At 38.9% G+C, this 26607-nt stretch overlaps 2 protein-coding genes across 2 annotated transcripts; both read left to right on the top strand.

Annotated features, from left to right (window-relative positions):
- Positions 1 to 144: 144 nt before the first annotated feature.
- On the top strand, positions 145 to 16296 carry LOC115924490 (elongator complex protein 4-like). The gene is made up of 10 exons (XM_030986734.1): positions 145 to 307; positions 7312 to 7347; positions 7843 to 7964; positions 8949 to 9056; positions 9910 to 10040; positions 11798 to 11891; positions 12393 to 12572; positions 13924 to 14032; positions 14613 to 14719; positions 15055 to 16296. The coding sequence occupies exons 1-10, from the start codon at positions 166 to 168 to the stop codon at positions 15190 to 15192; spliced, it is 1167 nt and encodes a 388-aa protein (XP_030842594.1). The 5' UTR covers positions 145 to 165; the 3' UTR covers positions 15193 to 16296.
- A 1426-nt stretch (positions 16297 to 17722) lies between these two features.
- On the top strand, positions 17723 to 22817 carry LOC115918676. The gene is made up of 5 exons (XM_030986733.1): positions 17723 to 17956; positions 18658 to 18840; positions 19392 to 19568; positions 20492 to 20691; positions 21707 to 22817. Exons 1-5 carry the CDS (start codon positions 17858 to 17860, stop codon positions 22014 to 22016), a joined length of 969 nt encoding a protein of 322 aa, XP_030842593.1. The 5' UTR covers positions 17723 to 17857; the 3' UTR covers positions 22017 to 22817.
- The last annotated feature ends 3790 nt before the right edge of the window (positions 22818 to 26607 follow it).

Genomic DNA, 26607 nt, shown 5'->3' with positions numbered 1-26607 from the left:
TTTTGTATTTAAACACAATCTAGATCTCTTTCTTATGAGTTATTTCATTTTTCATCTTATAGAGATTTGTTTATTGCCTCATTTTTTTTCTAATAGAGTTCTAAAAGTAAAGGTATACAAGATTATTTTATTACATTAGCCTTAAATAAGGTTACTTTAAACAAAATGGCAGCGCCCTGTGAACCAAAAACGAGTTTTCAAAGGCGGGGGAAATCCAAGAATTTCTCTGTACGAGGAACTCGACCGTCCCTACACAATGGACAGTTGCTTGTCTCTACTGGTGTTCCATCACTCGATCACTTACTGGGTATGACATTTGAGAAAACAGAATTTTATTAAACGATTTTTGTGCTGGTTCACAAAATCAGACAGTTATCAGGCCTCTGGCTCTGGCTCTGGCGCTGGCTCTGCTCCTCCTGCTGGCCCTCGCGCCCCGAGCCGCAGCGGCTCCAACTGGAGGCGATGAGCAGAGCAGGCCAAGCTGCTGGTTTCGCGAGCAGCATGCGAGCAGCATGCAGGCAAGGCGGGCGGCGTCTTATTTTTTCGTACGAAAGCGAGCCCACATTGAAACAGAAAAATGCATTTATCTTTAAAAATACCGTACAGTTTAGAGGTGCGGGGCTAAGGTGCAATTAAAACCATGAAAAGTCATAAAACTAAAAAGTAAAAGTAGACTAGACCCTTAAGCTTTTGAATTTGTATAGATCTAGATCTGGACAGACAGTTTTATAGTTGATGTAGGGTCTAAATCTAGTGGCTCCGGTGTGCGGCCGATCCGCGGGAACTGCCGATTCTATTTTTATGCAAATACTCACAGAATACTTACCCTCAATGTAGAGTCCATATCATATGTAGATGGATCCGGGCTAACTCGGACCAGGGGACAACTCGGCCCAGCTGCAAAAACGGTCATTTTTTGTCATTTTACCCTAACTCTAATCCTAACGGTGTCTGGTCAGGTCGCCCCCAAGCCGGTCGCCTCCTATACGCAGTCGCCTCCTATACACAGTCGCCTCCTAACGTAGTCGCCCCCAAATTGTGTGGTCGAGTCGCCTCCTATACACAGTCGCCTCCTATACACAGTCGCCCCCTATACACAGTCGCCACCTACGTACAAAGGCAGTACGCCTACGCTAGCGCAGCGGTCAGAAGCAGGTTATTTAATATTTATGCTATTTATACGTTTGTAAATAAAAGAGAAAGTTTCATTCTTTCTATTATAATGTTGTCCACCTTCTTTTAGACAACTATTTTGTGCTAAAGTATAATGTGATAAACGTTTCATTTTATTTTGATGCAACAGAGATTTACATTCAAAGGTTTTACTTTTTATAATTTTACAGTAATATTCTTCTCATTTCGACATTATCAGCCGCTGGTTCTCTATTTCGTTCCCTAAACTAAATAAAAGGTAGGCCTATATGTGAGAGGGGGGGGGTTAGAAAGTTGGACGTAGCCTGTATAGACCTGTATTTGTTATGATATTTGTCTCCCCTCCGATCACCCCCCCCCCCTCCGCTCTGATTTTGTTCTTTAGTTAGTCTGTTGGTTTGATTATATCTTTTTCGCTAAAGTATAATGTCCGACGTATACCATCAGGAATATGTTATAATAATTAATCTCAAGGAAGGGATGATGCCGGGAAACAAGCAAATGGCGGAATAGACAACATTATGGAAGATGAAGATGGACAAAGATGAAGATGGACATAGACAGAGAGAGGGAGAGAGGGGAAGAGAGTGGGTTGGCGGGAGATGGAAAGTTGGATGTAGTCTGTACTGTATTTATTATTATGATATTTTTCTCTTAATCCTTGTCTGAATTCAGTTTTCCCTCACCGTGCTGACGTTTCATTAAATTATTAGAGAACGGTTTTCGACTCTTAATCCTTGTCTGAATTTAAGTTCCCCCTCCCGCGTGAAGCGCGGAAGCTTTGACGTTTCATTAAATTATTAGAGAAAGAACAAAGAAGACGATTCGTTGTACCGACTCTCATGGGTGTCGATCCTTACGTAATACCTATTCAATAGGGGGGATGAATGAATAGATCATCCCCCCTGATGAATAGGTATCAGTTACAGATCGACACCCATGCCGACTCTTAATCATTGTTTGAATTATCAAAAATGTTTCTTTGTCATTATTATTGTTTCAGCGCTTTTATCCTCCGCGCGCTTTAAAATAATGAAGGACAAAAGCGCCGCGACATACAATAAGGTATGTATATGAAAGAATAACTGCTTTTTATTTGTGCATAGATTAAAAGAAAGTGACATCTATATACAAAATAAACACAAATTATTATACAGGTTAAGTTTGGAACCTACTAGTGCTTTCGAATACTTGAAAAGATGAGCAGGTGTTCATGTTAGTCACGCCATGGTCGTCCCTTACAATATTTTTAAAACAAAATCACGCACTTATATAGAATGAATTGAGAGTAAAATTAGATAACGTTTCGTTCATTTGGGTCTACCGCTGAAAGCTTTTATTTCGATCTATTTGCTACATAATAAAGTTATATAAGTAATATCAATTATAGCTCACTTTTAATTCAATGTAGAGACATTCTCTTCTATTTCTATTTTTAAACTTTTACAACTATCTCATGACGACACGTTCTAGTGACTCCGTGGTAACCCGACACATGCTCCGGCGACGATTACTCCGGTGACAAATGCTCCGCAAAAAGCGACAATTGCTCCGCGACATTTGCTCCGCGACATTTGCTCCGACGTCAAATGCTCCGCCGACAGTTGCTCCGCCGACAATTGCTCCGCCGACATTTGCTCCGCCGACAATTGCTCCGCCGACAATTGCTCCGCCGACAATTGCTCCGCCGACATTTGCTCCGCCGACAATTGCTCCGCCGACAATTGCTCCGCCGACATATATGCTCCCCCGACAATATTTCTTTCATGGGTTATTTTTTGTTTTGTGTGATTTGTTTTGTTGCTGTTATTCAGGGCCGTAGCCAGCATTCTGAGAAGGGGGTGCGTTTTAATTCCCCGATCAGATGACACCGATGGGAAAAAAGTGATAAACATTTGCGAAAGATGCAATCCCTTTTTGAGGGGGGGGGGGGGGGGGGGGGGGGTGGGGAGCAGGTGCAGAAACTTTTAAGTAACAGATAAACTGTGTTCAACCTTTAGTAGACCTTCTTTCAACAAATAGTGATTTTTCTTGGGCACTATATCATTTAAGGTTATATTTATTCCCTTTTGGTAAACGATGGTATATAGCGAGAAAGAGAGAGCTAAAAATGTAGACTTATCAATAATATTGAATACCATATTCCTGCACGTCTATACCATAAACTGAACAGCGAACGTTCAACCCATGAATGAGTATCCAACAGAGTTTTCTTGCTGCAGGACGGGTCGGGCACATTCATAGTTAAGGCGATGTGAATTTTATTTTTAGCGAGCGGGCGGTTTTAAGCTTATTTTATATTGAATAGCACGACCTGCCTTCCGCCATTCTTCGTCTGACGTTAAGAAGCTGCACATTCGTCAAATGAATATGTTAAAAATTATAATCGCGAGTTAGCGTAGCATGTGAGCGAGTTCTTTTGCACTTCTCTTTTGATAATAATTATAGGCATATTTGTTTAAATAACCAACTGTGTCGTCTTGTCCCTTGAAAGAGAGGGCACAAACACATTTAAAGGGACTATGTCCCATTTGAAGGCCAACAAAAATGAAAAGGTTAAATTCCAACGGCATTTGAAAGTAAATACTAATTTAGAACTTCCCTAAAAAGGGGGGGCTTGAAAATGTCTTTAAGTGGAAAAATAACGACTATTAGTTGTCGAATCGACTTAAGGGCTATAAAGCCAGTAAGTAATAGTCTGATTTTCAGACCATTGTACCGAATGGTCGTATGTTTTATGCTGCGCAAAGATTCAATCAGTTTAATTTTGGCCCTTACAAGAAGTGGGTTATTGATGTAGACAAATGCTCATGTACCCTTTACAGCTCATTTTATGTTTGTTATTACCAAAGAAGAAAAAAAGCCAGTTTGTCACTCAATAGTGTCTAATCAGTGAAGCCTAGCAAATAAACAGGTTTCCTTCATAATTTGAATATTAGGACACTGCTAACGTTTAACTTTCACAGATAGGACATCCATGACATATTTATAATTCCTGCAAATTTCTACATAATTTGATGTTGGCTGCAAAAGGGAAATTGTATCTTTAAGGGGATGTTTTGTTGTTTGTTTTTGATTTGTTAATTTGGCGAACAAGGAAGGTGAAAATCATAGGTTATAATCTTGAATAGAATTTTTCTCCATTACTCCCCTTAATTTGAATCAAATAGGCAAGTATTATTCCAGGATTTATTGTTTATTCCTTGTTGGCGAGCGAGCTAGTTAACGAATGGTCGAAATTCTTTGGCTTGCCATTTCATATTAAAAAGCATCTGCGTGACCAGCATCGCTTGTTAATCACTGATGTACAAAATGTATTACGAACATATAAAGCGTAGCGGGCAAACGAATTTTCATGCTTTTCATATAATAACTGAAAACCATCTGCCTTAATCACTAATGATTATTTCACGAGCATGTAGTATATTTCATACTCCATTTTATTTCTAGTTTTTCTCCGACGTGTCCCGACGCAGCGCCGGCAAGATTTACCTTCATTAATCTTCCTATATTCTATTTTGTGTCCCTTTTCCCTTGTCTTCAGCCTTTTCTCGTCTCTTTTCTTGACCTTTTCTTTTCCATGTTTTCTTGTCCTTTTCTTTTCTTTTCTTTTCCTTTCTTCCTATCTTGTTTTCCCTGCAAAAGGGAGCATTTGTCTTCAACGCGGTACTTTGGGGCGGAGCGAATGTCGGCGGAGCAATTGTCGGCGGAGCAGATGTCGGCGGAGCAATTGTCGGCGGAGCAATTGTAGGCGGAGCAATTGTCGGCGGAGCAATTGTCGGCGGAGCAATTGTCGGCGGAGCAAATGTCGGCGGAGCAAATGTCGGCGGAGCAATTGTCGGCGGAGCAACTGTCGGCGGAGCATTTGACGTCGGAGCAAATGTCGCGGAGCAATTGTCGCGTTTTGCGGAGCATTTGTCGGCGGAGCAATCGTCGGCGGAGCATGTGTCATGGAACCGACTCCGTTCTAGTATATGGGTCTTGTAGTAGTGAACACAAACTATTGGATTAAAAAGGGATCTTAAAATGCTCTAATTTGCTTGCGTGTACAAATTATACTTGAGAAAAGCTAAGGAAAGCCAATCTATAAAATCCTTATTATCCCTATAGCCTGTGGATACTCCCTATAAGTTCCGTCACTAAGCCAGCCAGAACGATTAATTTATTTATTTATTTAAAATGGTTTATTTCATTAAAAAAAAACATTCGCGGCCCGAGAGCCGAATCAGTTTCTTTTACAAAGTATACATCAGTGACAAAGTAAAATTACACGTAAAACATTATGCATGGTAGCATTATGGTAGTAAAATTGCAATTCTTTTGTACATATTTACTGTGCTTCAACGACCTTGGCAAATTGCTTGGTACATATACAGAAATCTGAATTGTATTAACATATTTGCAATGAAATTATATATTGAACTTATACAATATATGAATAGTGATACATTTTTGATATTCAAAAGAATTAAATGTTTTGGTTGGAAAATGCATAGTCAGATAGGTATGGTATGGTATGGTGTATTCTTCAATAACAGAAACAGAGACAACTTCAGAAACCAAATCCAGGAATTATAAAATCAAATAGATGCTACAATGATTTAAACAAATTATACATTGTATAGGTAAAATGCAGAACATTTTGTATTTGGGCCAATTTACTAAAAGGTACATGTAGAATATTGCATAAAAATAAGATAAGTTTCGCATAAAAACATGGGTAAAAGTTTGCCATTACAATATTCGATAATGTGCATCATTTTGGGAATTGTTAAAAAGTCAAACAGGATTTTGTACAATTAAATCTGATTTAGTTTTTAAAAAAAGTAAAATTCTATAGTAACATTATTCAAAAATGCATTCACATGTCACCCTTTTATTTAGGAAGTTATACCAGAGAAATAGAGAGAGAGAGAGAGACAGACAGAGAGAAAGAAGGAGAGTGAGAAAAGGGAGATAGAGGGGGTGGGAGAGAGATAGGGAGAGAAAGAGAGATAGAGGGAGAGAGAGAGAGAGAGGGGGGGGGGGGGAGAAAGAGTGAGAGTAACAAGACAGTGAGCTAGCCAGAAAGCCATGAAGAGGGTCTCCCCGCTCCGCAGCACAGCACTGACAGAGAGGAGACAATAGGGAGTGATGTGGTAGTACGTAAGCTGGTGGAAACTTAGATGCAAATATCCTCGAAAATATGCAGTTACAATGGAAAATTGTCAATATTTAGTAATATCATAGTACTGAGATGCCAGGAACTAAAAATGGCTTGACTTTGACTTGTAAAAGACATCAAATTAAAACAACAAATTAGGGGGCGAGCTGACCAAAAAAACGGGGGCGAGCTGACCAAGAATCCCAAAATCGGCAAAAAAAATCGGGAGGCGACATGACCAATTGAGGGCGACTTTGTAAGGGGGCGGGCTGACATTAGGCGAGCTGACATGGAACCCTAACTCTAACCCTAACCCTAACCCTAACCCTAACCCTAACCCTAACCCTAACCCTGAACCTAACCCTAAACCTAAACATGCAAAAACTGACCGTTTTTGTACCTGAGCCGAGTTGTCCCCTGGTCCAAGTTAGCAGGGCAGCGTTTCTCGAAACCGTCATAACTACAAGTTCACCGACATCCCATTGAAACGCGTGTTAAACTTAATACACACCTTTCAATGGGATGTCGGTGAACTTGTAGTTATGACGGTTTCGAGAAACGCTGGCCCGGACATGTAGATCTACTTATTAGTCTAAATAGAACTTTAGAAGGCACAAATAACCTAACTGACCCACAGCCTGACAGCGTGGTCAGCATTGATGTTTTGAAATGCTTCAAGTTCCCCAGTGTGCGGCCATGCATTACCCGGTGGGCGGTATGACCGGCATAATGCTGTAAACCATATGAGCAGCATGATTTTTTACTTTTCACGTCACTGTTTTACTGTATAAAGCAATTGTACACCCTTTTGTTGTCTGCACCTTCACCTGCTGTCACAACACATCCCATCCCAGTATGGAAAAGCTGCTTCAGGGATTACCTCATCAAGTATCAAGTGTATAAACATGCACAGGGTGTACGTGTCTCTCCTGCACGGGGCCTCCAGTTATTTTTATTTCATGAATCTCAATGTTACATATTACAGTATTTGTGTGATTTTTCTCCTTTATTTTCAGGTGGGGGCCTAGCAGTTGGTTCAGTGCTATTAATAGGTAAGTCATGCTTTAAAAGACTTGAAGGTTCATTAAAGTAAAATCCAGCTGTTGTAAAAAATATAAAAAAGTGATACTGATAGTGGAAAGGAAGCAAAAAAATGTAGAAATAAAGAAAACTTAATTGGTGAACATTATTAATGCTATTACGAAAATATTGGGGCACATTGTTTTTTCTTTCATGTAAAAAGAAAAGAAGGCAAAGAGCGGGGAAAAAAGGATGGGGACATACATTTCACTTGCGTGAGACGCTGAAGTATGTCAAGTATATTCCTGATAACTTTCACCTTGTACCTGGGTACCTGGCTGTAATTAATTCCTTGAAATGCTAGAGCGCCGTAATGGCAGCACAGCTAAAGCTGGGGTAATAAACTCAAAGATTGGAAGCGTGTACAGACTTAATTGTAATTCTGCTATATAAAAGCTGAGTATTATTATTATTAATTATTATTTTAAAAAAATCAATGCTGTTTTCCTGGTTTCATGTTATCTTAGAGGAGGACACATTTGGAAGCTATGCCAATTTGCTGCTCCGCTACTTCTTAGCTGAAGGGGTAATGTGTGGACATGGATTAATGGTGGCAAGTGCAGAGGAGCAGCCAAAAAAGATACTCAAGGTACACAAACAACACTAATGGAATGAAAATCTATGGTATCCACCAAAAATTGATACCATAGATTAATTTTTGAAAATGAATCCATTATTGCTGAAAATAGTCATCTTTCTGAGAAAATGACATGTTATGTACAATGTACATGCAGATAGAGAGAAAGTGTCATTATTGAAATGTACCGGTACTTATCCTAAGAAATCCATTATGAAATTTGAGTAATTTTAGACATTTTATTCCACAAGTATTTGAATTTGATTAGGAAGTGGGAAGATGGCAACTAGTTCATTCCTATTTAGTGCATTTTGGGAGGGGACTAATTCCATAACCTTCATTCAGTCTTGTTATTACCAGGCACGTCTGCAATATATCCCCTACATTACCAAGTATTATTGAATTGTATTATTTTGTGAACACTGATTGACACAAAAATAATATCATTTTATTTGTTGTTTTGTCTTATTCAAGCTATATTAGGACTATCAACTTGATACATTCATCAGATATATTGAGAAATTTAGATGTATAAGGGGCAAAACAGCATGGACATCCCTATCTGTAGAGGTCGTGGTCGAGTTGATATGTCACCGGACTGTGCAAGGTCATACAAGGTCCCAGGTGTTAAATGGGTACCCGGTAGGATGCGAAACCTAATGTGCTTAGATTAGCAAGCGTGCGCTTGTAAAAATGACGCCTGGCTGTAATTCTCCCCAGGGAGTGGAGAATGTGCATGCATTGTGTGTGGGTAAGCCTGAATCTGATGACCGGGGTAATATATCTGTAACGTGCTTAGAGATGGGCCTGCGGTCCTGAAAAAAACTAGAATAGATTTTATTATTATTATTATCTTTATACTTCAACCGGCTTGCATTGTAGGTAACTTATGCATCCCTTGGAAAAAAAGTGTATATATTTTAAATGACATTTAATTGCTTAATGTTCTAGATGATGAAAGAGTTTGCAATGTTGTTTATTGATGTTGTTTTTCAGGCTTTGCCTCATCCTGTAGATGATGATAAAGATAGAAAGACTTCTCAAGAAACAGATGAAGATAAGATGAAGATAGCATGGAGGTATCAACATCTTCCTCAACATCAGGCGAGTCCTCTCTCTCTCTTTCTCTATCTATCTATCTATCTATCTCTCTCTATCTATCTATCTATCTCTCTCTATCTATCTGTATCTATCTATCTCTCTCTCTATCTATCTCTCTCTCTCTATCTATCTATCTCCCTCTCTCTCTCTCTCCATCTCTCTCTCTCTCTATCTATCTCTCTCCCTCTCTCTCTCTCTCTCTCTCTCTATCTATCTATCTCTCTCTATCTATCTATCTCTATCTATCTATCTCTCTCCCTCTCTCTCTCTCTATCTCTCTATCTATCTCTCTCCCTCTCTATCTCTCTCCCTCTCTATCTCTCTCTCTCTCTCTCTATCTCTCTCTCTCTATCTCTCTATCTCTCTCTATCTATCTATCTCTTTCTCTATCTATCTCTCTCTCTCTCTCTCTATCTATCTATCTCTCTCTATCTATCTATCTCTATCTTTCTATCTCTCTATCTATCTATCTCTCTATCTATCTCTCTCTCTCTCTATCTCTCTCTATCTATCTATCTCTATCTATCTCTCTCCCTCTCTCTCTCTCTCTCTCTCTCTCTCTCTCTATCTATCTATCTCTCTCTATCTATCTATCTCTATCTATCTATCTCTCTATCTATCTATCTATCTCTCTCTCTATTTATCTCTCTCCCTCTCTATCTTTCTCCCTCCCTCTCGCGCGCTCTCTCTCTCTCTCTCTCTCTCTCTCTCTCTCCATATATCTATTTACCCATCTGCATCAATCAATCAAACAGTCTGTTCAGCTGTCTCTCCCTCTTTATCTTGATTGAGTGTCAAGTGAATGACCACTTTACCACCACACCTTCACACACACTGTTTTTCTACTCTTTCTTAGGTATCTGAATCTGCACATCAGTTTGGTCACGGCTATGATCTAAACCGGGTTATGGGTGAACCTAGACTAAGCTCTGTCAACACAACATGCTTCCATCTTCAATCACAAAATATTCCTCTTCAAGATAACAGGTAAGATATTCATGATAATAGTAAACAAATATACCATGCACTGAGAGGCTTTAGTAAGGATATATTGACTGCTTTGAGAGGCATAGTGGTTTCTATAGGGTCAAGGGAAACTCACATTGCTATGACCCCAAGGCGCTTGCGCCGCGGGGTCATAGCAGGTTGTGAGTTTCCCGAGACCCTATAGAAACAACTATGCCTCGAATATTAAAAGCAGTCAATATATATTTTATATACCGAAAAAAAGGAAAATGTTGACTCACCCATTTAGGTTTCCATCTCTTTGAAGTAATGAATATTAACACCAACAATAACTTGTGTACAGTATGAAATCCAACAAGCTGTGCTCCAGTAGAACAGGGAATACCAAACACGTTTACACGAACAGTAACTTTTGTACAGGATGATATCACCAACAAGCTGTGCTCCAGTAGAACATGAACAGTAACTTTATAAATTCACAAATTCGCAACATATTTACACAGACTGTGCGTCTAGTCTACTTGTTGTAGATGTTTACGATCGAGACTAGTACACAAAATGGCGATCGGTCGTCTGCGCTGCGTGGATTGGTAGATTCGTCGCCTGAATGCAGCGACCAAAATCGAATTGCACTCAAACACCGTTAACGGTATTGCGCATCGGTCATCGCACAAAAGAAACTTATACGGTAACACGTAAACCAAAATGGGGATCGCAGCAAAATGACGTCACGTTTCACAGCCATGGAAAAAGTGCTATGAAAAATGGATATAAACCGGTAGAGCCGGGAAAAATGACTATGAATTTCAATTAGCGGGCATGGTTTAGAACATGACTGCATTTTCAACCAATCAGAAGACAGGATTAGTAAAGAATCTTAAAATGAGGTATATAATTGAAATTATGGATTGAGGTGGCAGGAATAGCACTATTTTTTGAGGGGCATAGCCCTGAAGAATATAGTGCTATGTCTGTCTCAGAGGAATCCATAGTTTCACTAGTGGCTTGAAATAGTGCATGATATATTTGTTTAGTTTTTTCAAACCAACCTTCATAAAAATGATAATGATATTACTACTAATAATGAAGTAGTGTAGAGTGCAGTGAGAGCAGCACAGACGACAGTACCGCGACCGATAGCACATTGATCTTGATCGATGGCATATATATGATGTCATCCATGGTATAGTGCACTATACCATGGATGACGTCACAGTTACATCATAGCAATGTTTTGTTTGGTCACATTTCTATGTTGACCAACCACTGAACAGGATTTCATTGATCAAAAATATAATGATTATTATACTGTTTATTGCACAATAATTACAGATTAATTCTCTATGTGCTTTATAAAGTTGATAAATATATAAACATTCTTTTAAAAAAGGTATACGGGGCTCTCTTTAAAGTATCAAGAAAAGATTATCGTTTTATAAATCTTGTGTTTTGGTTTGGTTCTGAACATCTGAAGTCTGGTTTAAAAATGAGGAAATAAAGACTGGACTAATTTTATAATAATTTGATGTTATGCTTAAGTACGAATCTAGTCTGTGAGAACCGGTTACTGCTGTATAATAATCGTGAGATTCATTCACAAATATTATGTGGGTTTGTTTTTTTGTAGTACAGTACCAATCTAGCGCATAAGACACTAGTCAATGCCTTTATTGTTGTTGTTTTTTTTTTTTTTACCAATCTAGCGTATGAAGGACAAGTCACTGCCCTATAACAATCATTAAATTCATTCATAATTTGATGTCATGTTTTTTCCTTAGTACGAATCCAGCCTATCTGAGATTGTTCAGTGCTGTGGAGAAAGAGATTACTGATGGTGGTTATAGTCTTACTGCCGATGCTGCTAAATCACAAGTAAGGTTATTGGTCATTTAGGATTAGATTTTTATGTTACAAAGCATTATTTCCTTCGTAAATTCAAAATAGCAAGCGCCATATTGGTTCTTCATTCATTCTCTGTTCAGGTTTTTTTTCTTCTTCTGAATGCAGTCATGAGTTTCTATTATTCTATCTTGTTATAAACCATATTTTGTTAATTATTTACTGTATACCCTATGTTGAAATCATTGTTACGTATATAATTTATATATACATTGTGTTTCATATTGTACTGTTGAGAAGGAAATAAATGTTATTAAATACAAACACAATAATAAATGGATCTTGAATCTGTCCATCTGCAAAACTTCTCCTTTTCTGTGCATGTTGCATTATTCTATTCATTAGTATCTTTGTGATATTGAAGATGTATATCTTACTGTGGTGTATTTGTTATAGAAATTGTAGTTATATTATATATTTTTTACTTTTATTTACAATTGTAACAAAAGATTTTTGTTTCATTTTATTCCCTAGGGTTTGACGAATCGCAATGTCCTGAGACTAGGAATCTATTCTCTAGCTTCACCTCTGTGGGAAGAGAACTCTGATGAGCATTCCAGTGTGTCTCTATGTAGGTTCCTACACGCACTCAGAGGACTGTTAAGAGTCTCATTGGCGGTCTGTGTTCTCACCATCCCCACACATCTATACCAGGTATGATCACTAGCTGTCTGTGTTCTCACTATACCAACACACCTATACCAGGTATGATCACTAGCTGTCTGTGTTCTCACTATACCCACACACCCATACCAGGTATGATCACTAGCTGTCTGTGTTCTCACTATACCCACACACCCATACCAGGTATGATCACTAGCTGTCTGTGTTCTCACTATACCCACACACCCATACCAGGTATGATCACTAGCTGTCTGTGTTCTCACTATACCCACACACCCATACCAGGTATGATCACTAGCTGTCTGTGTTCTCACTATACCAACACACCTATACCAGGTATGATCACTAGCTGTCTGTGTTCTCACTATACCCACACACCCATACCAGGTATGATCACTAGCTGTCTGTGTTCTCACTATACCCACACACCCATACCAGGTATGATCACTAGCTGTCTGTGTTCTCACTATACCCACACACCCATACCAGGTATGATCACTAGCTGTCTGTGTTCTCACTATACCAACACACCTATACCAGGTATGATCACTAGCTGTCTGTGTTCTCACTATACCCACACACCCATACCAGGTATGATCACTAGCTGTCTGTGTTCTCACTATACCCACACACCCATACCAGGTATGATCACTAGCTGTCTGTGTTCTCACTATACCCACACACCCATACCAGGTATGATCACTAGCTGTCTGTGTTCTCACTATACCAACACACCTATACCAGGTATGATCACTAGCTGTCTGTGTTCTCACTATACCCACACACCCATACCAGGTATGATCACTAGCTGTCTGTGTTCTCACTATACCAACACACCTATACCAGGTATGATCACTAGCTGTCTGTGTTCTCACTATACCCACACACCCATACCAGGTATGATCACTAGCTGTCTGTGTTCTCACTATACCCACACACCTATACCAGGTATGATCACTAGCTGTCTGTGTTCTCACTATACCCACACACCCATACCAGGTATGATCACTAGCTGTCTGTGTTCTCACTATACCCACACACCCATACCAGGTATGATCACTAGCTGTCTGTGTTCTCACTATACCCACACACCCATACCAGGTATGATCACTAGCTGTCTGTGTTCTCACTATACCCACACACCTATACCAGGTATGATCACTAGCTGTCTGTGTTCTCACTATACCCACACACCCATACCAGGTATGATCACTAGCTGTCTGTGTTCTCACTATACCAACACACCTATACCAGGTATGATCACTAGCTGTCTGTGTTCTCACTATACCAACACACCTTTTGCCTATGTTAGGGTGGTTGGGGTAGATTGCCCAATGGAATACTAGTAGTTAGCAGTTTTTGTTTCTACCATGTTTTACAGGATGAGAGCAGAGTAAGGAGGATAGAGAGATTATGTGATGCAGCATTCAAACTGGAATCATTTGCAGGGTCTGAAAAGGAGACTAATCCTGCTTATAAAGAGTATCATGGTAAGCTTTAGCCTATCCAATATGTGTGGGGCTTCATGGCAAGTATACTAATCGCGATATGGAGACGGACATCGGCAATGGGTGACTGATGTCCGTCTCCATAACGCAATTAGTATACCGTAAATATTTTTGTATGAGACGTATAAGAGGGTGCGTCTTATACACAGGCGCGTCTCATACACAGGTACGTCTTATACACAGGCGCATCTCATACACAGGCGCATCTCATACACAGGTACGTCTTATACACAGAGATTTAGAGTAATTGAACTCCATACCCTTGTCCTATCACGCAGTATGGCTGCATCAAGGGCCTTCAAATATAGCCCTTTCCCTTCATGCACTCCGGCTGTACCCTAATTAGAAAGTCTTAGAGAATGATTTTGTCCTCTAATAAGAAATTATTTGAAAATGATCGGTCTTTCAAAGATTTTGTCATTTGGAGGAAGAAACCAACATTATTAATGTATACACAGAGGAATTGCCAATTAAGTTGGATTTGTACATGTATCACTTTGCATAAGAACCTACATAAACATTGCAATAAATTTGTGCTTTTGTTTAAATCTTGTTTTTTCAGGTTTATTTCACATACATAGACTGCCGAGACTGAATACTCTTGCTAGTTATCTTCCTGACTCTATGGATCTAGCTTTTAAGCTCCGCAGGAAGAAACTTACCATTGAGGTGAGGAACCTTTATTTTATATTGTTTTTCTCTCCGTTGTTTTCCTTTCTCAATAAACCATGAATACTTTGTGAGGTTTCCATGTATATCTCTTTTTTCTTTCTTTGTGTATGATTGCATCCTCCTTCTCCCTCTCCTTCTCTTCGATCTCTCTCTCTCTCTCTCTCCCACCTTCTCTCTATCACATCTTTCACTTTAATGAATACAAGTTATTTCAAAACCAGAATTGCCCATTTAAGGTTGTAAGTATTAGACACCTATCTATGCAGGGTGCAAGTCTAGCTGTATGATTAAAAAATATGTAATTCCTTCATTTTCCTTTTTCTATTTTTCAGAAGCTTCATCTTCCCCCAGACCTGTCAGAGACTGTAAGTAGATCTCAAGAAGATCCTGCTAAGAAAGCTGCTCGGAGTGCCTCCGCATCAGCATTCAACTGTGCATCATCACTGGCAGAGAGAAAACTAGACTTCTGAGAAAACACTCATTATTCAATCTGAGCTGATAAGAGAAAGAAAGCCCTCTATTGTGTCTGGTGTGGAGGTGCGCGAAGATGTTCAGAAGAAAACTCTGGAAGATTTAGGATGGATAATCAGGAAAATATAACAATATGTGAAAGGTTCTCATCAGAAAATGTAGGACAAACCATCACATTACAATACAAGAGTGAGGAGTATTTGCAACTCTGTGGATTTTTTATTTAAGTGTATGTGCGCAGTGAATGCTGTACATTATATTGACACTGTGTTTCCAAGTCTTAAAACTTTTTGTTAAAGATTGGTTCAAACTTCATGAGCGTTCATCCATCTTGATTTATATACAGTCAAGCGTAGATTCTTTAGGTTGAGAAGATTACAGTGAATTGAAGGGCTGAATTTATATGTAGTACAGTACCAACCTTTGCTGTTCATGATATTTAACAACCCTACAGTTAGAAAAAATATTAATTTTTTAAAAATTATTTTTTAGAAAATGTCCAACCAGTTTTAATGCACTCCTATCTTCTCAGTCTAAAGTTGTAAATGGTGTCATTTTCCTGTTTGCATGATACAGTCAAACCTGTCTATAGCGACCGCCCAAGGGAAACACAAAAAGTGGTCTTTGTAGACAGGTTCCTTTAATTCATGTTTCAATGAGAAACCATTTTCAAGGGAAACAAAAAATGTGGTCTTTGTAGACAGGTGGTCACTAAAGCAGGTTTGACTATCAATAACAAGATGGTAAGGACAGCATCTTGAACACACCCCTGCCTAAGTTATTTCATAATCACTACTATCCACCATGAATGTTTTCATTAATCTACAGTGTTCCGAAAGAGAAAGAAATGAAATGTTTACACACCAAGATGGACATTTATAACTACAGCGTATTTGGACATTACCCGTATTGTGCCATGTTCTGACATTGAATACAGGCCTACCTTGAAGGCCACACCTTGCCATCGTGGTGATGAAGATACAGTAGATAGCGCGGTGTGGCAGGGTTAAGGCAAACCCAAGTTGGATAGTTGTCGCCATTGATATTGTATATGCAGAGTTATATCAACTCGGGGGGGGGGGGGGGGGGGGGGGGGGGGGGGGGGGGGGGGATAGGATTGGTAAGAAAGTGTAATAGAAATATTAATAAACATCATGGTAAAATAAAATTTAACGGTTATGAAATATAACAATTGTTTACTTTGTATCTATTCAATAATTTACTTCATTGCATGAACGGACGTTGTCTTTGTGAAGACTGAAGAGAAAGGATCATTTTGTAGAGATAAAGAGGGTGGGGGTATGTTGTGTTGAGAAAGAGAGGGGAGGAAGAAAAACAGAGCTCAGAGTGAGAGAGAGAAAGGATTGAAAAGAGAGAGACACAGAGAGAAAGAGAGGAGATAAAGAGGGAGGGGGTAGAGAAACTGAGATGGGTTTGAGGAAAGTTATCGGTTCAAACTTTCAAAGATTTACTTGATTGCATCCAGGGGGAATATGATTTGATCCAGAAGAGAGACGATTTGGAAAGAGAGAATTTTATAGAGATGAGTTTAAGAGAGAGAGAGAGAGAGAGAGTGAGGGATGGTGGAAGCCAGTAAAGGCGAGAAAGAGGGACATCAAGAGAAAGAGAGAGAGAGAGTCTAAGAGTTCAAAACGAGAGATTTGGATAAAGGGTAGAGAAAGAGATATTTAATGTTTGTTGTTTGTTTTATTTCCACTTTTTCACATCAATACAAAGAAAAATCATACAAATAAATGTAATGTGTAACATGTAAGTTTGACAAAACATGTTTCTAGTTAAAATACAAGCAAAAACTAATATTAATTGGCGCCAAACCATCATGAAAACATAATCTACATAAAAAAAAAATAATAATAAGGGGGAGAATGGATATTATGTGTGTTTAGCATGTTTCTTACAAAGGAAAAAGTAGGAGACCACAGTTAAGATTCATACAAAGAGAGAAGGGGAGATGGAGGGGGAAGGAGAGAGAGAGGGAGATGGAGAGAGAAACTGAGATGGGGAAGAGGTAATTACTTTAACATTGCATGCTTCTAAGGACTTTGTTTTGGAGAGGAGATCATGTTTAGAGAGACAAAGAGAGAGAGAGAGAGAGAGAGAGAGAGAGAGAGAGAGAGGATATATAGCGAGAGAGAGGATATATAGCGAGAGAGATATAGTTCACAGAGAGATTGGCATGTTTGTCAGGGGAAAACTATCCCCTTGACCCCCCCCCCCCCCCCCCCCCGCCCGCCCTAAATACGCTTATCTATGTAATTGAACCCTTCGTGTGAGGATGTAGCTTTGATACAGTAGATAGTTAAGCCTTATATAATTAAATTCAAATCAATTTAGGGGAAACCCCAGTGTAATTGCATTTACGATTAAACATCGTAACGCCTACAAAGAGCTAGAGAGGGCGTGCTTGTTTATTTACGCATCGCGTTGAATGAGGTGCGGAAGTCGATCGTATTACCTGGCAACGCGACTAATGTTGATAACGTACACAATACAACCAGAGCAGAGTACAGACCTGTACTGTGCAGTCTACAGTTATTATTGGCTTGCCTTACGCGCAGGGAGACGAGACGTGAGAGAAAAACAGTTTCATAAGCAACATTTTTAACCGGTTTGAAGGATTCAAGCAAAATTTTGTGAAACATCATGACGGGAGCAGATAGGAGATTCGACCTTCATCAGACTAGCTCAGGTCGGGGCTTGGATTACCGACCGGAATACTATTTTCCAGCATCAGATTTTAAGGTTTGTCATTTCTCAATTTTTTTTAAGGACGGGGCCGGGGGCTATCAATTCATGCATGGTGGTGTGTCTGCGGATACTTAACAAAAAGAAAGCTGTCACATTTCCAATTGGATCTAAGGGAAAATAAGCATAAAATGACACTAGACTCTATATTATAACCATTGACTAGATTATACATCTAGATCTAGGCCCACATATTTAAAGACTCATTGATGAGGCATCACTGTTGAACTCCTTAAAAATAATTCTTCTTCTTCTTCTTCGCTATAGACTAGGTCTAAGTACAGGCCACCGTCGGGTGTATTCTTGTACTGATTGTATTAATTATCCTAGCTGTTTGAAATCAACTGTCAAGATAACCAACCTGTCTGGTTTCTGGACACACAACATATCGACACTGTATTGACAATGACATAAAATCTACATCAAGACAATAGTTCTACATGTACTTGACTCTATTTCAACTCATTCTACAAGTGCAACTACAACTTACAAGTACATGTTGGACTTGGTACTTGGTTGGGTAATCACTTTGGCAGCTCACTCAGCTCAGAAAGCTATCTGGGATGGTAGGTGAGGCGAGTAACTACAAGGAGTGTCATGAATTGCTTGAATGGACGTAGCTAGTATAGACTAGAAGTCTACTGTCTAGTCATAACATTTGTAGATTAATGGGGCTATTTTCTCTTTAAACTTTGCAGACTACCATCAACAACCCTCTGCCACCACAGCTTGCCAAACAAGATGAAATCATCAAGCCGTTCCAAACAACGACAGGTGGGGCGCATGATTACAAATATCATGGGGGATTAATGGCTAATCCTCAGCATCATAAGGCCCCAGGTCACTGGAATATGCACTACAATAAGGACTTAAGAGAAAAGGTAAGATTATGAATTCAGATAATGTTTAATAAGGCAAGAAGAATAGTTTGGCCTAAATTTTCTTTTTTGTTCTTGAAATTCCAAATTGTGTCTCGACCTCTATGTTGATTTAGTATACCATTTCACTATTGGTCAGTTTGCGGTGGGTACAAGGGGGGGGGGGGTACCTAAACATTTCCTTTGACATTTTATACACTGCAATATATTGGAAACTTGTAAAATATAGATCTTCTAGGCCTAAGTCTTTAATCTTGTTTCAATGGTAAATGATGAAGTTGATATTAATATTATTATGTAAGATCTGCATGTATTTGAAGGCAATTTTTGGTTGGTTCTATAGTGAATCCAATGTAGTGCTTGGACTTTTTATGTTTTTTTTTTCATGAAGTAAAATTTGGTGGGGGGCAAAAATTAGAAGGGGTTAACTTACAAAAATGTTGGATAAGTACATGTAGATGCAGATTTCATTGTCTCTGTATGATCTGACAATACATGAACTGATTTGATTTAATCAAGTATTTGTTTTGTTCTTCTTACCCTCTCCCTATCAGCTGCAGCAAAGAGGCTGGAGGAAGCCTCTAACCATGGGCAACCAGGAGAGTGAGGTGCAAGCACAATACAAAGGAGACCAAATGCAGATGGGTGTAGACTTTGACAACAGGCTCAGTGGCAATCCACAGCCATCTGATCTTCAAACTCATCATCAGAATTGTCCTGCACCAGTCAGGGTAAGGAACTACCATAACTATGATTTATTATAGCAAACTCAACCAAATCCTTTAGTCTGATCGAGCCTGGTTGTATACAATGTAGCATTGATGGTAACTCTGCCATTCATGGTATTTCCATAAAAATCTTAATTTGAATGGCTGTTGAGTGATGTTGCCATGGTAGTTGATATTAATAATAATTTGTTAAAGTCCACTCCAAATTTTAATAAGTTAAACCGAAAATGGAAATTCTTTTTGCCCTATTGATCAACGTTGCTCTATCCCTTATTGTTGAACGCCAAACAAGGTGCAGCAACTCCCGTCTTTTAAAGTCTTTTGGTATGACGCGGCCGGGGTTCAAACCCACGACCTCCAGGTTGTGAGGCGGACGCTCTACTGACTGAGCCAACACACCGGGGATTGATGTCAAAGTTACCATCATGCAGTGGAACGGTTTATGCAATGGGCTCGGATCAGACTAAAAGAAGTTGCATGCTATTCCTTACAGCAAAATGTAATATATTGAGTCAGCAACATTTTGATTTGGTTTGAATTGTAATGTGTGTTCAAAAGTTTGACATTTTCAGACAAATCCATATTCAGTGATTGAACTTCCAAATATCGATGATCACAAGTTTAACTATAGGGAATACATAGTGCAAGTTCAGGGCATTACAATATAATTCTTCCTATTCAAGGCCTTTTTACTGTGATGTACACTTACCTTTTCTATTTTTAGCAATAATCTATCATGTATACGCTATATCTTTGAGGAAAATATCTTATTTATTTTTGTATGTGAGATGTACCTATACATGTTACAAGTTTGCTTAGCAAACGTGGTCATTTATTATCAAAGTGCTTTTTGAAGTTGATTTAAAGTTGAGTTTAAATATGATCACAATAGATGACAATTGATTACTGTATCTTTGGCCTTACAGGACAGTGTGCCTAAATACAAGCCGACTCTTGTGCGAGATGATGGCGCTCTGCAGCTTCTTGATATCTACGTACCAACCTCTCATCACGTGCACAAACGTTTCACTCGTCATGAGCTGGACGACTACCCAAAGAAAGATGCTGCCACCTACTGGCGATGTGAAGATTACACGCAGGCATGGGGCCATGGAACCAAGCACAAGTAAGTATTACAAATCTCTCTTGTCTTCCCGTCTGATAGACAGGCCTGATAATTACCTGATTTAAATCGGTTTCCAGATTATTTTTTTTCTCCCAAGTTTTAGTTCTCTCCGATTTTTTTTCTTCTTTTTTTTCCCCCAATTTTTTTTAAATAATTTTTTTTAAACCCGATTTTTGTTGTTGTTTGTTTTCCCAATTTTATCCCTATTGTCCTGATTTTCCCCTTAATTTCTCTATTTTTCCCTATTATTTCCCAATTTTTCTTACTCAAAAAGGGGGGAATGTTGTTATATGCCATTTTTTCCCTTGAATCCTCTTTTTTTTGGTTTAAACTCAAGGGGGGCGTGGTTGAGGGAGAACAAAATAGTTCTCACTATAACCCCTGTACTGTACATTGGCAGGTACAGCCTTCTTGGAAGCGGCTGATGATAGGTGCTAAAAAACCTCAAGAAAAAAGGAAATCAAGATAAAGTTGACCCCTTGGGTCACATGACCCCATAATGTTGACCCCTTTGGAAATCAACTTGTTGTTAGTGTGTTCCACCCACAGAGGAAAGATGAATGAATGAATGTCTCCAGTATAATTTCTTTTCTTAATTACATTCGTATGCTGCAATAGGTCCAGAAAATCCATTCAAACCAAACACTTTAAAAAAGAGTTTTAGTAGCAAAGTAGGATCAGCTGGGCTCCATTTCATGAAACAACTGCCAAAAATCTATGACTTATCTGCTCTAAGCCAATTAAGTGTAAGGATCTTTAGTAGCTTATAACAATTGGCATATTTGGTTATTGATAACAAGTTGAATATAAATCATGGCCGTGATTCATGACTTATTTCATGGAAACGTTAGAGTATTACTACGTAAGACATTATCTTGATTGTTGTAATCTATTAACTGGTTTATCTTCTCTTTAGCAGTCCTCTTCCTATTTCATGAAATAGTAGAGTATTACTACGTAAAGACATTATCATGATTGTTGTAATTTATCAACTTGTTTATCTTCTCTTTAACAGTCCTCTTCCTAAGGGAGCTGAGATTCACCAGCGAGCTCCTATGGTAGATGAAATGGTATTCAAGACAGCTATCAAGGAGCCTGCGCGCTGGCCTGAACGTTTCAAGCGTGTACCTCACGCTGGTATGAAGACTACAATGACTAGTTCATACAAGACACCGTCTGACCCTAAGATGACTGAACTCTTCTCCTGCCCGGTCGATACACCTTGGGTTATACCAGAAGCTGGTCCTATCCAAACATTCTCTGTACCTAACATGTACACAACAGAATACAAAACATATGCTAGTGGTAAACCAATAACTGTTTGAAATCATCCACGCTCATATATCGTTCTTTGGTTTATTATTGTGAATTAAGATGCTGCTAAGTTTGGACATTTTGATCAGAGTGATGTGAAGTATTTGGGATACTTTGAGTTGATCAGAGTCACAGAGGACTTGTAAAATTGTCGTAAAGCGATGACTAAACTGGTCATAAACTAAATATCAAATATTTGCATCAACACTGAAATAGAGAATTCAAAAATATTAGAGTCTTCAATCGAAAAATTATTTAGATTTTAATTAATTCTCCTTAGATACTTTTATGGTCATTCATTTTAATATCTGAATAGGTTAATTGTGCATATTTTCTTTCGTTTGGAACTTTGGACACATATTACTAGCTATCAAATTGCTTTTTGATTGATGTATTGGACAAGTTAGTGGACAAAATTATCATACATTATAGACAAAATAATAAATATACTTACACTAAAAGCGTTTTTGTATTTATAGTATGTTGATGAGCTAAAATCTGTTGGCATTTATTTTAAATTTCACAACTTTTAATTGCAATTTTATTATTTCAATGATATAAGAAATGTGCAAGAAGTGTTCTAACATTAGTACATTAAAATGTGTTGAAGGCCAACTAGTTGCATGCCCTGTAGAATAAAAATGCTCTTTATGTTTATCTTATTATAATATTGAGCGTTTCATTCACAATACTCTAGAGCCTTGTTTTATTATCATGATGCTATTAGGTAAAGAAGATAGTTGGTACATCGCTTTACTGATACTTCACCAATAAAGGAACAGATACAAGATGACAAAGGCATAGGAAGAAAAGGAGAACACACTAAGAACAGCCCGGGGGGGGGGGGGGGGGGGGGGGGGGGGGCGTTTCACAAAACTTGTCATCAGTGATAAATGACAGTTTTTTGTTATAAGCTACTGAAATCCTTGTTTCTGATTGGTTATCAGCAGAGTTTTCACTGATTTGTGTCATTGACAAAAGGCTTTGTGAAACACCCCCCAGGACTTGATCTGATGAATGGTCCATGTAGCTAGGGCATGCAACCTAGTGTTCCTCATCCGAATGATGAAATATGTTCTTCGCCATACTTTTTGAACAAATGGAAGACAAACTACGTTTTACTTTTATCTAGCATTATTTTGCCATTAAGTAAGATTTTAAGTGTTATGTTTTGTCAGCTGAAAGCCAGAAGTGAACTAAGAAAACAGATTGTTATTATTATTATTATTTTAAATAATGCAAAAAAGAGAGAGAGGGAGCCAGGATGACAATGTTCTGGCTCTTTGCATTCAGTTTGTCTGTACATATAAGCATATATATATAAAAAGTTTTACGCTTACTGGCTGTCATTTTCACTCTTTATATGAGATTTCTTTTTTCTTGTTGAGTCTGAGTTTTAAATGTACATTTACAATGTAGATTATTAGCTTGCTCGTCCTGTTCAGTTTCATACTAAATAGGTTTAATGAAAACTATTCTCATTGGATTTGTAATTTAAAAAATGTATGTGATGGATCTATGCAGGAAATATGTATTGAAAAATAATTTGCCAGCAATAGAAAGATAATAAAAAAAAACATGTAATATGCTCTATGTGATATGTAAACATGTAAACAGAAATAAATTGAAAAATGAATTTACACCTGAACTTTGTATTTCATCAAAGAGAAGGTAGGTCGGTAATATAATGCAATACGATGGAGGGAGTGAAAAGAAAAGAAGAGAAAGAAAAGGAAAAAGAAAATGTGAAGATGGATAGAAAGAAGAGGGAGACAGGAATAGTGGTTGGAGGCAAACATGGACAAAGGGTTGGAGAGAGAGAGAAAGTCAGAAAGAAAGGAAGATGATGGAGGGGAGAGAAGGGAGAGTGGTTGGAGGCAAACATGATAGACAAAGAGTGATAGAGAGTCGATAGAGAGGGGGAGAAAGAGAGGAAGATGGCGGACAGGACAGAAAGAGAAGGGAGAAGTAAGAAAGAAAGGAAGATGACCGATTGAGGGGGAGAGAAAGAGAATAGAGTGAGAGAGAGTGGTTGGAGGCAGACATGGACAGAGAGAGAGAGAAAGAGGGGTGGAAGGGGGAGAGAAAGTGAGAAAGAAAGATAAGCTAGGGGAGAAAAAGAGAATGGAGAGAGAGAGAGAGAGTGGTTGGAGGCAATTATGGACATAGAGAGAGACAGAGAGAGAGAGAGAGAGGGGGGGGAAGGGGGAGAGAAAGTGAGAAAGAAATAAAGGAAGACGACCGATTGAGGGGAGAGAAAGAGAATAGAGAGAGAGGGAGAGGAAAAGTGGAGAGAGAGTGAGAAATAAAGAAAGAAAGGAAAATGACCGATTGAGGGGAGAGAATAGAGAGGGAGAGAGAGAGATAGAGGGGGGAAGAGAGAGAGAGAGAGAGAGAGAGAGGAGAGAGAGAGAGAGGGGGGGGGGGGGGGGGAGAAAGTGAGAAAGCAAGGAAGATGACCGAGGGGAAAGAAAGAGTGACTAATCGAGAAGACAATTAATAATAGCTGAATCATAATGTGTATGTTGCACATAATTATTACGTTAAAGATAAACTTGAGTTCTGGTAAAAATAGAAAATTAATTCTCACAGAATCAAACGAAACTTACACTGAATGTTCAAGATTACAAATAAATTTCATTTGCCAAACAAATTTGGTAGAAAATGTATACTGACTGAGTAATGAGCATAGAAAGATAAGGAAATCAAGGTGACTAGCCCCGACATTATTTGTGTAGTCCCATATACATCTTTCTGTGTGCATGCAGTGCTTGTTACTTTACCAAGACTGGGCCAAATTTCTTATGATTTTGATGACTCCAGAACCTTGCAGTACACACCAATACTTACATGCTACATGATCAACTTGTTCTGATCCATTCCACACCTTTTATTTCACAATGCAATCGCATGACCAGAAGGCTCAACTTTATCTTTAATACTTCAATATGCTTTTCAAAATAACTGTTTAACATCGCCCCTGGTCTTTGGATTTCTAGCCTGCACAAGCATGCGCCATCTCCACTCCTTCTAGCGAGTATTCCGACCATTTTGCACCGTTTATAATATATGCGGCAATGGCATCAGCAGTTATATTGACTTTCGGCAATGTACAGGTCTTGACCGGCGTGAAGTTGGTTCGATATTCCATATTCGTGATTCAAATATGGAGGGGTTTCTCGGGTGTTTATAAGGGCTGCTCACGCTTCCCATTGCATGTAAATAAAACGACTGTATATGAGGACCGGCAACTTGAAAAAGGACAACTTGCATGCCCCGGAAAACAAGGTTAATATGATGGATCCTAAAGAGATAATCTATATCAGGCCTTCTCAACTAGTTTATTAGAAGCGCCCCCCAAAAAATGAATTGAGGTTGAAGTGCCAACCTGTAGGTTTGGTGACTGTGTTACGAGGGAGCGTAGCGACCGAGCCGATACCGGCCGGGGTCCAGGGGGCAAAGCCTCCGGAAGCTAGTGGATTTTAGGGCTTTTTTTAGGCCAAGAGGTGGCATTTTTAACACCTTTTTGTTCCATAAAACATCAATCATAATTTCATAATGATGTGAAATAATTAGTACAATTCCTGGCTAAAATCTACACTGGAAGTTAATTTATATGTAGTTATTTTAGTGCAATAAACACGGAAAATGTCAAAATGAAGTGAAAATCAAACAAACAAAATGGCTTGCTTACATTTTGGGCTCAACTTCGACTGCGACTTTTTAATTTTTCTGAGTTTTTTATTATAAAATATAATTTTTAATGTTGTTCTTTCTCTAATTTTTAATTTCTAATTTTTATTATTTTTTTGGAACAGCCGCGCGCCACTCTGACTGACCGCGCGCGCCACGAGTGGCGCGGGCGTCGCCAGTTGAGAAGGCCTGATCTATATATTAATGTTTAAAACGGAGTTTATAAAGAGTGCCTAACGACAAAGTACCTACCTGTACGCTCTAACTGATCATACTGCACTTTATAAAAACGTTCCGCGGGGCCTGCATGTAACTTAACATATTAGAGTGGTGGTAATGCAGATTTTTCTTCTGTCCCCCCCCCCCCCCCCCCCCCCCCAGACGTTTTTGATCATTTGGGGTTTCTCGGGTGTAATTTATAAGGGCTGCTCCCGCTTCCCATTGTATTTAAATAAAACGACTGTATATGAGGACCGGCAACTTGAAAAAGGGCAACTTGCATGCCCCGGAAAACATGATGAATCCTAAAGAGATAAACTATAGAGTAATGTTTAAAACGGAGTTTATAAAGAGTGCCTAACGGCAAAGGACCTATACGCTCTACCTGATCATACTGCACTTTATAAAAACGTTCCGCGGGGCCTGCATGTAACTTTACATATTGGAGTGGTGGTAATCCAGATTTTTCTTCTGCCCCCCCCCCAAGACGTTTTTGACCATTACGCCACTGCCCCTGAAACCCGCCCCCTCCCAGTGGCGGGTCCAGGGGGAGGGGGGGGGGGGGTGGCCCGGCCTCCCCCCCCCCTGGGAAAAAAAAAGAAAAAAAAAGGGGAAAAAAGAAGGAAAAAAAAGGGGAAAAAAAGAAGGAAAAAAAAAAGAAGGAAAAAAAAAAGAAGGAAAAAAAAAGAA

The sequence above is a fragment of the Strongylocentrotus purpuratus genome, unplaced genomic scaffold (genome assembly GCF_000002235.5).
Source record: "Strongylocentrotus purpuratus isolate Spur 01 unplaced genomic scaffold, Spur_5.0 spur5_scaffold_16, whole genome shotgun sequence".
Classification (NCBI taxonomy): Eukaryota; Metazoa; Echinodermata; class Echinoidea; order Camarodonta; family Strongylocentrotidae; genus Strongylocentrotus; species Strongylocentrotus purpuratus.
Note: the sequence above shows the minus strand (reverse complement) of the source record. Positions and strands in the feature narration are given on the sequence as shown.

Excerpts from the sequence above, each read along its gene's own strand:
- LOC115924490 (XM_030986734.1), top strand. The coding sequence starts at position 166 with ATGGCAGCGCCCTGTGAACCAAAAACGAGTTTTCAAAGGCGGGGGAAA. Across the intron at positions 308-7,311 it reads ATCACTCGATCACTTACTGG|GTGGGGGCCTAGCAGTTGGT; the intron begins GTATGACATTTG and ends CTTTATTTTCAG. Across the intron at positions 11,892-12,392 it reads CCGATGCTGCTAAATCACAA|GGTTTGACGAATCGCAATGT; the intron begins GTAAGGTTATTG and ends TTTATTCCCTAG.
- LOC115918676 (XM_030986733.1), top strand. The coding sequence starts at position 17,858 with ATGACGGGAGCAGATAGGAGATTCGACCTTCATCAGACTAGCTCAGGT. Across the intron at positions 17,957-18,657 it reads TTCCAGCATCAGATTTTAAG|ACTACCATCAACAACCCTCT; the intron begins GTTTGTCATTTC and ends TAAACTTTGCAG. Across the intron at positions 19,569-20,491 it reads ATTGTCCTGCACCAGTCAGG|GACAGTGTGCCTAAATACAA; the intron begins GTAAGGAACTAC and ends TTGGCCTTACAG.